General features: G+C 37.1%; 1 protein-coding gene across 2 annotated transcripts in view; it reads left to right on the forward strand.

Moving 5' to 3' along the window:
* LOC307154037 (F-box/WD repeat-containing protein 7) overlaps positions 1-12,351 on the forward strand; it is a 74,175-nt gene that overhangs the window by 36,102 nt on the left and 25,722 nt on the right. Inside the window, exons 1-2 of one of the 2 annotated variants that reach the window (XM_079863935.1) lie at positions 6,831-7,104; positions 10,741-10,808. In XM_079863935.1, coding sequence (XP_079720061.1) covers positions 7,066-7,104; positions 10,741-10,808 — 107 coding nt within the window. In that variant the 5' untranslated portion in view covers positions 6,831-7,065. Of the gene's footprint in view, positions 1-6,830; positions 7,105-10,740; positions 10,809-12,351 lie in introns of those variants that run through there. The other variant, XM_079863934.1, reaches the window with a different exon arrangement.

The following is a 12,351-nucleotide window of genomic DNA, read 5'->3' on the forward strand; positions in this document are numbered from 1 at the left end:
CTGTTGCTAACAAACAAAAATCTCTATTTAGATTTTACAGCATGATAAACCACATATGAGTCAGTATGTTTGCAAAGAATTTATGACGGTTATATTGCAAGATAAGATTAGTGCAAAGGTCATTGAGCATGTATGCTTGTATATTTTAGTTATTGGAGCAAATACTACATTTGCATTTACTTAATTCATACTGCCTATGTAGGGTGCACATGCCATACTAAATGGCACTGTGCTAATTGAGAAAAACCTGTGCATTAGACCATGATGATATTGTCCCATCTCATAAAGGACTTGAAGTGTTTAGAGACTCAAGCCCTTTTTTTTTTTTTTATCCATTCTGATTCTGTAATTTTAAAATTGGAAGTTGCTGCAGTTTCTGGATCCTGTTTAGAGAATATTTTGTAATATTTGCACTACATCTCTATCTCGGGTTAATTGATTTTTGGGAAAATCACAGAAGTTAATTCTCTCTACTCTTCTGTGCTTTGCACACATCTGATTTAATTTACCCATCATTGTTGTTTATCCAAATCCTAAATTGGACAGTGACCTTACGTTGTCTCTGTGTATCATTCCATCTCATCATTCACCCACCCATGATGCTGTCTGAACGTCATTCGTAATGATCCAATCAAACGTGATGGATCAGGGTCTTATTGTCAAGTTGGAGGCTAAATGCCCGGGTCAGGAGCAGATGGTGTCATTGTGCTTCGTAGGATGTTGCAGTCCGCAGGCGAATTCATTAACCTCGATGTCATCTGGCCGATTGGAATGTACGTTTGTTCGCTTTGCACCGGTTGCCCATTCACGGGAAGGACACTGTCTGTCCTCCATTTTCTTTTCAAAAAGGGAAAATACAAAATGTCTAAATTATGTTTAGGAATACTTTGAAACTTAAGTGTTTTATTTCAAGTTTCTTAACCGACATTTACATTTTCATGATTTTCTATTTAATTTTGAATGAATCAGGGTGACTCATTCAAAATGAAATGAAAAATCACGAAAATTGACCATCAGTGACAAATAATTGAAGAAAATGAATTTTTAAAAAAAGCCAAAGGACCCAATAAGGTTTTCTTTTCAAGAATTTAATTATTCTTCATTCTTTTTTTTTTTTCTTTTTTCTCATAATGATATAAGCAATATGGTTGTACCTCTCTGACTTTATGTCCCAAAATTAATTCAACTTGATTGATCCAGGCAAAAAATGAACATTGTCATGACAAATCTACCAACTGTTTTAGCATTCACATATTTTCACAAGCTGTCCTCATGTTTGCAGAATGTTCTTGGCATTTTGCCTGCTTGATTTGTGATAGTGTCTTAAGAAATTAACATTTTCTTGGAACCTGTATTGCTGCTTCACTAAAACAGTGTAACATTTTCCATCTATCATGTCTCTGGCAGGTCTTGTTGCTTTAAGCATATCTATATCATTCTAAAATCTGTGAAATTGGGAGATAACAAAATGGGCTTTACAACGCAAGCGTTCCCAGGAAAGCACCTGTTTTTTTGGCGGTTGCATGTCAGTGAAAGCCTCTCGCCATGGAGTTTGTTAATTTTCCACTGTGAACACGGAGGGGTCAGAGTCTCTTCAAAAGACACGGGCAGGACCTTCTCACATGCCATACATTCCTATCCGCTGTGTAAAGTTTAGGAGGGTTTTTGTCTGCGAAGGCAAGAGAAAGAGCTTTATACACACAAACTCCCAGTTCTGTGACCCCACCCCCCAACTCGCTCCAGTTTGTTTAGGGATTGCCATGGTGATGTTCTAACAGCCGTGAAACGGGTCATCATCACACCTGTGTCTTAGATTAATTCCAACAAAATACAATGTTTGCCATTTGTGAACGACAGAGAAAAGTGTTACCAAGTTTCTTAATTCATTTCTTCTCCATTTTGTGCAGACTTTATTGCCAAAGTTATTGCCGTAACGGCCCCTTATAGCTGCTCACTCGCTCTCCAGTTTCATTGGCTTCAGGACACAGATTCATTGGAACTTGTGTAAGATGAAGTGTTTTTTTTCCAGCAATTCATCAACAAATTGCTTGGAAACTTTTGACAGGTGCAATTTTGTCCCTAACGCTGGGTCGCAGTAACTCAGTGTGTTCCTCTCTCTGCACACGGTATCACTGCACCTGCAAAGATTAACTTTTATTTTTATTTTTAAGTGCAAAGAGAACAAACCAAGGGACCTGTTCAAACCATGCATTTTTTTGTATAAAGGGCTGCCCTCAACTAAAGATTTTTCTAGCCGACTAGTTGTTCATTTAAGCGTTTAGTCGACTAATGTTATTAATAACATTAGTCGCAGGTGTTATTAATAAGCCATATAAATCATAATAATGAGCCTTTAATTGCCTATATATAATATATAGCCTAATCAGTGGCAGCTCTCAAGCGCACGCATAAAACTTGCCACAGCACACCGGCAAAAGTAATGATTATGAATGTGTGGTGAAAAACCGCAAGGAGATTGTCTAAACATTACAATAATATATTGATAATGTTTTCTCTTTTCTCGGCTGCAGAGATAGTCGATGAGGTTGACTCGTCATCGCCACAGTTGTGGACGGGCCTATATACGTTTCATACAGATTACATAATCTGAGATTATTTGTTTTCCACCTGAATTGGTTGACAATCGATTGGCATTTCAAGCTTTCTGTAGATATGTCAGTGAGGCAAGTATACACTGAGTTTTCTTTTTTTTCTTTTTGATGAGCTCAAGTTCACAGACATCGAGAGGGCAGAAAGCACATCCTGTTTGCTTTTTTTATTATACAAAGGAAGGTTTCTTATTGTGAGTTTATACAAATAAAAGTAGACCCTTACAGTTTTTAATGATTATTTGTATGACCAAAAATGAATTATTTTAAGTTGTTTCAGGAAAAAATGCAAGTGATCGTGCCGGCGCCTCCCTGTCATGCAGTAAACGTGCTATACTTCAGCTTCGTTACTCCGCTCAAACACTTTGATATGCGCCTAATAATAGTGCACAGTTATCCAGGTGAACGTTAGAGCGAGCAGCCATGTAAAGTTGCTACTACTTACATGTTTCAAATGAGAAGAAATATTTGAGGTTGATGGATGATTTGGATTCCCTGCACAACATACTGTAATTACCACAAAGACTCACCGATAACAAACTGCGTGACTTTGCCGCAGTTTTTTACTAACTGACTAATACAAATTTTGGTCGACTAAGCCTCTTCTGGTCGACTAATTAGTCGAGTATTAGGGGGCAGCCCTAGTAAAAAGTTTAAACCCACAAGGTTTGTTTTCCGGTACTTAACCTTCTTTTCAAGCATATTCTCACTACTCGCAATTGTGAACAACCGCACACATTGTAAATAAAATTCATTTATACAATTTCATACACCTGCACTTTCATTATCAGGGTTAGGCAACAGTGTTATACTCCAAATGGATTTCTCTGAGAATCAGTCTCAGTGGGGAAAATTAGGACATTGATTTGAAAGTGGTTGCTAAAACTGCTAACTCAACTAACAACATGGTTACTTGGTTGCTTTAACTCAGTTTGGTGTTATTTGGAGCACCTAGCCCTTGGCGGTCAATAGAAGGTACTTGGTGCCATGCTGATTGTTTCACAAGTAGATGCCCTATTAATCCTGTGATGTTTCCTTTGTAATGAATGTCAGGCAAATGGCAGAGATCACATTTGCTAACACTTCCTTGATACATTCCCTTTTTTTCATTTGCCTTGATTAGGCTGTAATGAGCATTGTAACACCAACCACAGTCCTTTGAGATTTGTTTAGTCTGGCTTCATCACACTTGCTGGTTTGTTTGATCTGAACCCTTTTTGGGGAAATGTAATGAAATGGTTGGGGTGGAAGCATGGTAACCACTGATTTGTTTAACGTGGCTATTCTGTGCTCCAGTGCTCATAGATGGAAGATATGGCTTGTTACCTGTAAACAAAAGCCATGATACAGAAACTCTGGGGTGTTTGTGCTGTTAAGCTTCAGTGACTGTTCTCAGTTTGTCAATGATGCAATGGATCTGTCTGTTGTCTGAGTTTTAGATTTATTGACTTACTGAAACTGCAAGATGAGTAATTAGACTTGTTAATTAGTAATTAATTTGTTTTCAAAAACTACTTATATTGTACATAATGACTACAGTATGTCAGGGAAGTAACTTAATATACTAGTCATACTAGTCATGTAGAATAGGTCATTTGCTATTAAATGGGGAAATCTGAATTTGTGTCATGAAAATATAATTATGAGTGCTAAAGAACACAATTAAGCATTTCTCATGGCTCTATGTTCTTAAAGGCAGTCAGGGTGGTTCAGTATAGGCATCACTGAGGTGTCTGTGGGACATGTCTAGGCTTGTTCAGTGAGTCACATGAACAAAACAGACAACAAGCAGTCACCACCTATGGCATCTCTTTATCGTTTGTTTGAATTGCTCAAACTTATCTTGACATCTAAACAGGAGAGCGCCACAGCCAGCTATCTAATTTTTAGAGAACCTTTTTTTTTTTGGTCACATGCTTGTTAGCAGGTAACACTACAGTGTTTTCATTAGTTAACGTTAGTAGTTAATGTCTGGCCGAGCTATGATATAAACAAAACGCTATACGCTCTATTCACGAACGCTGCTGATGTATTTCCGGTAGAATCTCAGCCAGCGTCTTTACTTCCAACATAGCGCGTTCTATAGCGAAGTGTACTAGCGGCAAAACGTTCATTTTCTCAGAAACGGAGACAACGATTTTAGAAACTGATTCGCTAGTCGGATTTCGCATGATATGAGAGAATACTCACCCTCAAAGTTGTCGATGTAGCTCGAAGTATATAATTTAAAGCCCTTCTCTTTCTTACTCTTAGGTGTGACAACTAACTGCCTCACAATATTGTTAACATCATTCACGTTAACCGCTGGAAGTTCTTTTAAACAGCGAGTGTAATTTACCATTATCTCCACCTAATGCAAAAACGGCTTCCGACGCAGCACCGGATGTAACCGGGCGGGCTGAGACAAAACGCAGAAGTGATCGTGCTTGGAGCCTATTGGCTATTTTTTAAGAAATGAGAGGAGCTGTTCTGTACTGTATGTCCCATCCTGTCTTCCCATTTCATTGGAAATTACATCTACACATTGAATAATGCTGCATGTTTCAAGGCACTTCAGTGGGCCATTAACAAATGGAACCTTACTATAGTGTTGCAGAATTTTCTTTACTGTAGTTGCTTTTGACAGAGTTATCAGAGATTATTTGCATGACCTATTGATTCTGGTTTAGTGTTCTGGTTCTAGTTTAGTGTAGATATTATTTGAAACATATTTAATGTAGTTTAACAACCCTTGTGTGTCTGTATACGCTTAGGCGATCTTTAATCATGCATTCCACACAAAACCACCCCGATTGGCAAATACCACCTGCTCAGTCTGACGGAAATAACAAGAGAAGGGGCCGGCAGTCGTCTTCAGCGGCTGAGGGGCGGGCTCAGGATCCACAACAAATGGAAGGCGTGCACTACCCAGTTTCGGTTGAATATAATCTCAGGCTCTTCCACTGTCGTCCTCTGGCTGCATGTACAGCACCATTCACTTCCTCATCTGCAGAAAACCTGTCATCTGATCCCTGTGTTTAGCCAGTGTATACTCCTGAGAGCCAGCAATTCATTTCTGGCCATTTTTGTTTTGATAATAACATAATACTATTTATTACCGGGCTCTCTTGAATACTTTAATCTAGTTTCTCAATTGTAGCAGATGTCAAATATTATGAATAATGACAGTTGTCCAGGGCAATTCTGTATAACTGACCGCTCGTTTGGGAGTTTTGTTTCTTACATAGCCGCGTTCTGTCTCTCCGCTGTCTCTACAAGCAAGTTATTAAATAAATTTCTGCTCAAATCAATATTTTTTGTCCATTTGCCATCAGCTTTGTAATAAGCAGGATAATGTAATGCCAGCCAACCATTATCACAAAATAAACACCAAATTGATCAGGACTGAGGCTGATGCAAAGCTGAGAATTAGAATGACAACTGTTCCCACGTAATAAAATAATTTCAACTTCAATTGATATTTCATGCATGTTAATTTCAGAAGCAGCATTATAATATGGGATGATATAGCAGAATAAGCCACTCTCTTCATTTTTAGGTGATCTGATTACATGGCTTATTTTTTCCCCCCTTTTCCATCCCAGTGTTTAAACCTGGTGTATCCTTGTTTATCTTGGGTTTTTCGGTCATAAGATTTGATGTAATTAGTCTCGTCACCTTTATTGATGTAGCGCTTTATACAAGACAGGTTGTTTCAAAGCAGCTTTACAGAGATAACAGGAAAAGTATGCATTTCATCTGTTGTTCAGCTGAAGTCAGTTCAGTGTTGATTCAGTTCCGTTGTAAAGATCAATTATTAAATTAGTTAATTTAATTTATAAAGCAGTTCTGCAAAAAAAAAAACAAAAAAAAAACATCATTGTCCAGCTCAGTTCTCATACAGCAGCGTCAGTACAGTCAGATCAATAATGTTGAATATTAAGAAAATATTAAATATGTATTTATTAATGTTTAATTAAATAAAATATATGGTAGCCCTGTGTTTATATAGACTTGTAATATAATAAAATAGAAATATAATGTAATATGACTTAAAAAGAAAGAAAAAAACTCCTTATATAGGCTTACTTAATTAATAAAGAGTGATATAAAGTCTAGGTTTTTGTGCTGGATGACAAGTTCTTTGAAGAGGGCAGTCTCTCTCTCTCTCTCTCTCTCTCTCTCTCTCTCTCTCTCTCTCTCTCTCTCTCTCTCTCTCTCTCTCTCCATATCTCTCCTCCCCTCCCGTCTCTCTCCTTCTGCTCGCTCAGTCAGTCCGCTCAGAGGACGGTCAAAGAGACAGACGGGCGGGTCGTTGGATTCTTCCTTTCGGCTTCCTGTGCATCCGTCCGTGGATGAGTATGTCCCTGTCGGATCTATCCGGGATTAATAGAGCCCTTATCGCGCAGATATATTTCCATAAATTCTTCATCGTCTCTCAGTGAATCACAGCCGGATTATCGTCACCACCATCACCATGGGTTTCTACGGCACTTTAAAGATGATCTTCTATAAAGTGAGTAAACGCCTAGTGTTGGATGCACTGCGGCTTTTATATCGATACAGCCATCCGCCTTCTCTCAGCAGGCTCTCTGTAGTAACCCCATCAACGCTGACGCGACGCGACTGGAACGCTCCCATTATAAATCAAAGAAGCGGTTTACACTGCAAGCGCGCGATGTAGGATTCGTACAGCTCTTTGTAATATTCAAATTCGACGCGCCCGCGTACAATGTACACAGCTTCGTTGATTGTAATTTCTGCGTTCGGGTTTGTCGCGTCGCGCTCTGACCGCGTACACTGCGAGACCCGTGCGCGTCTTTAAGGGTGCGTCGGTGAAATATGCGACTGTTCTTACGGCCACTGCGGAAAAATCTCCAGCTGACATAGAGAATCACCTTCCGCGATATGCATTCACTTGAATATACTTTAAGTCTCTTTTAGGTAGCTCATATGTAGAAATGGATGTGATGCACTTGATTATGTGGTGGGTTTGGAGAACATAGGCTCCATCACTATTTCTTCACCATCTGCCCATCCTAATACATACAATACTGCACCTGCGCTTCCTTCATCATACATATCTAAACATTCCCTATACTAGATCTTAAGAAGCGCTGCATCATTCTTAGCATTATTTGTAAGTCTGATTTATTGGATCTTATATGAGTTAACCGCTTTTTGATGTATAATTGACTCTTCAAATTTTTGATACTCATCTTCCTGCGCCACTCAGAGTAAACCTGTTGGTAATATTATTTTGTGCTTTGCAGAATGTAGCCTGATATGCTGCAGAAACCCCCTTTACTGTTATTGTAGCCATGTTAACGTACAGTCGCGTATATGATGTTGTGATGTGTGAATGATTTTGTAAGGGAGTCATGTCAGCTTCTGCGCTGCCTGTTGAAGGGTGTGTATCCTCCACTGGCTGGCGGCATCAGACCACCCTACAGTGTGATTGGGTCACTGTGTCATTGCTTTTGACGGAGGAAACCGAGCCACATCTGGTGCACAGCGCACACTTTATGATTTTAAATTTGAGTGAAATGAATGTTTTAAATCCTAGAGCTTATCAGAAGCTTGCAGTCGCTGCAGTTTTCAGTGTGTCCTTTGATCAGAACCACATCGAGTAAACTGCAGTGACGTTGACGGATGCTCCCGGCAATCTTGTTACTCTAATTGTTTGGTTCTAAAAACGAAACTCATTAAGGATGTTTGATGGTCTTAGATGGACAAAATTTGAAAATAGATCATGCAAATGTATCCCTTTAATGATGACGTTCATGATGCCCAGTTTCTGACATTCTCATAGTTTGTTTCATCAGTTTTTATGATTTGTTAGGGTTACATTTATGAAGTGAAGCACACTTTTATAGTCTAAAATGCGAGAATTTTAACTATATGCGCAGTCGTGACCAATCCAAGTAGTTCTCAAAATAAAGAGCTAGGTTATTCATTCATAAATCACAGGATTTATTCACTAGGTTTCCACGAACACAAGCATTCCTGTTAACCACAGACCAAGCCATTTTTGCTCTGTGGTGTCAGACACGGAGAATGATTACACAGTGACTCATCTAAAATCAGATGGCTCTCACTGTGAACCTTAGAGAAAAGCGACAGTCTAATCCACTCAGTGAAATGAATGTATAACTAAGCAAATGAATGCTTTCACTTTGTTCACATTATTTTGTGTTAAGTGCTTTTTACCAAGTAGGCTTGACAGGTTTAGGTATTAGTAGTGATTATCAAATGTGGCATTCCCTGCGTGTTTTGTGTTTACACATTCTCGTGGAGTAACCTGAGAGTGTCTTAACACTTTCGAACACACACCGGCTCTTAAGCAGTTACAGACGTGCACTTTCAAACATCTTCAGTGTCATGCCATCTTATCTTCATTCCTGCAAATTGGCTCATACACCCTGCCTGTCCTATCCGTTTGACTGCCTTTGTGGTGAGATCACTGACTGAGGAAATCAGCTGTGAGTGGGTCTAAACTGATGCTTGCCATACTGTCCCCTAAAAACAAAATATAGTTCAGACTGTGTTCTGAAAATAAAAAAATATACTTTAATTGTCAATTTTTTTTGAGTTTATAGAAATAGAAATGTCCCCCCCAAGTCATGTGTCCTGGTACCAGGCCTGGATTTTGGTCTTTCTGTGGTCGTCTCAATACCATGAAATGTCACGAATGTTTTAAGCAGAGAAATGTTTCGGCTGACAGATTTTCATCAGTAATTATTTTAATGTGATTGCAATATATGATATTTTGTTTATATTAACTAGAAATTAATTAGTGGAATCAATGGTTTTAAATCCTACAGGTGAATTTAGACATCTAATCATGTAATACAGAATGAAAATGTAATATTATTTGTAATATTTGCAGAAGATTGCATTTATCATTATTGTTACAAACAGTAGTAGTAATAATAGTCTCTTATGCTTACCAAAGCTGCATTAATTAGATCAAAATGAAATACAGTTGTGAAATATTATATTTATTATCAATGATCGATTTTGAAAATAGTGTTCTTAATATCTTTGGAAACACATTTTTTCAAAATTTGGAAGTTCAAAAGAAAACATTTTATTTGAATCAGAATTTACTGTCACTTTAGGTCAATTGAATGCATCCTTGCTGAATAATATAATAAATAAATGTGTTTTGTCATTGTGGAGTTTATAGAATGTGACTTTTTTCCATAGTCATTAGCAAATTGTTGTGAATGCATACACACTGAATGAATGTTGATTTAGTCATTTCAGACCTGTTATTTACCAGTGGCGTGGTACAAATCAACATTGTAAATGTACTGTATGTGCTTGTTTCAGTAGTGCAAATCTTTACTCATCACTCTTAATTTCTGCTCACGTCCTTAATGACTCTTAAATGTTTGGCGCAGCACAGTGATTCATAATTTTGAGTCTATCACTGAGCTCCTCCTGAAAGTGAACTGCACAGATTCACTGGCAGCTCTGTACCCTCCTAAAATAGTTTTATTCAAATGTGCTTTAGGACCTCATTGTGTTGAGGACACTGAACCCTTGTTTTTCCAGAGTAGATGCTCCGTAGCCAGGCACCAACTATGCAGCAAAATCAGGGCCATTTCAGCCTGTGCGGGGGGTGGGTGACATAGAAAGAGACAGTGAGGCATAGGGTTAGTCTTTTTTTCCTTTTAAGCCCAAATAAATGTAGGCTGTTGTGAAAGCACAGCCTGTAACACCAACACAGATGTGTGTTTTTGTGTGTGTGCCCCCCTTTCCAACTCCTCTGAGGGGTGTGTACGTTTATACCCTACACCTCTTTGAAGACTCGCATGACAAGCGTTAGCATCAGCTGTCAGACTTTATCTTTTCTGTGCCATGTCACTATAAAGTGGACATGACCTTCCTTCCTCTGGCCTACATTTGGTAGTGAGGGAACCATAGCACAATACCCAACACACTCTAGTACAAAACCCAGACTCGCTCAGTAACCTCTTAACATAGGAAGGAACACGGGTGGATCAGTAGCATGTGGTGTTAAACAGGTTGAGGAATTTGCCCTCTCATTACTGTCAAGTTGCTTTGTTGGTTGTTTATGCTGTCATTATTTTGTTGCCTTCTACAAACCCAAACTAACCAGCTCCCCTCCATCTCTTTGTTGCAGATGAAGAGGAAGTTGGACCATGGCCCTGAGGTTCGACCTTTCCCTTCAGGAAAAAAGCCCTGTCCAAGGTAAACTCTCACCACCTTACCTGAATTTTGCTAAATGTTTTAGCCGTTGTTGCATTAAACTACCAAATAGTACAGTAACGGGTAGACATAATTGATTATATATATATATATATATATATATATATATATATATATATATATATATATATATATATATATATATATATATATATATATATATATATATATATATATATATAAAATGCTGGATGGAAACACAAAAAAATGAGGTGAAAAAAAGACACACACACACACACACACACACACACACACACACACACACACACACACACACATATATATTCATATTCAGCAAGGACACATTAAATGGATTACAAGTGACAAAGACATTTACTTATACAAAAGATTTCTATTTCAAACAAATGCTGTTCTTTTGAACTTTCTACACTCCAAAAAAAAAAAAATGTATGCCTTTTTTCAATATTTTGCATTTCAATTAATTGTAAAACTCCATCAAATTTAATTAAATAATCCTTTATTCATATTATGAATTAAGAATTTTAAATGAGTAAATAAAATAAGAAAAAAGCTTAATAAAATATTTTATATAATTCTTAAACTTACATTTAAACATATTTTTTTTAAAAGAAAAAGAAATTAGTTTAAGAATATGAACTACATAAACTAAATGGTCCACTCCCTTGTTGCATTAAGAATTATACAAAATGTTTTAAACTCTATTTTTTATATATATATATATATATATATATATATATATATATATATATATATATATATATATATAAAATTTTATTCATATGAATATGTATGGATTATTCAATTCAATTTGATGACATTTTACTAATTGAAATGTGTAAATCTTGAAAAAAGGCTTACATGTTTGTTTTTTTTGTGAAAATCCTGGGAAAAAAAAATATCACTGTTTCGACAAAAACAAGTAGCACAGCCTTTTTTCAGCTTTGATAGTCAATAATGTTACTTCAGCACCAAATCAGCACATTAGTATGATTTATGAAAGATCATGTGACACTAAAGACTAGAATAATAGCTGCTGATAATTTAGCTTTGCCTTCACAGAAATAAATCTATTTTTAAAAAAATAGATTAAGTAGTAATGATGTTAAATTGAAATAACATTTAGAAGTATTTGTGTTCACTGTGTTTTGGATCAAATAAATGCAGCCTCGGTGAGCGTAAGTGACTTCTTTCAAAATATTGAGAGATCTTACAATCCCTAAACTTTTGAATGGTAGTATATATTTTAATGTTTGAAAATCCCCAATTAGCCAGGTTTTTATCCACATGTATACAGGAATTTTGGGATACCACATATAAAATGCTGGATGGAAAAAAAGACACATTTAACGAGTAAATTCCTTGATGTGCATTAAAAATTTTATGTGACTTTGCTCATGCAATGAATAATTTGCTCAGATGTTTGGCTACAGTTACTTCCTACTGTCTGACAAGGAATCTGCCCACGATTGCTAACGAACAGGATGTTTGTGTTATGTCCACACACTTTAAACCACAAGTTTTTAATAAAAAAGGGCCACAGTGT

This window comes from Squalius cephalus (assembly GCF_949319135.1).
Source record: "Squalius cephalus genome assembly, chromosome: 2".
Taxonomy (NCBI): Eukaryota; Metazoa; Chordata; class Actinopteri; order Cypriniformes; family Leuciscidae; genus Squalius; species Squalius cephalus.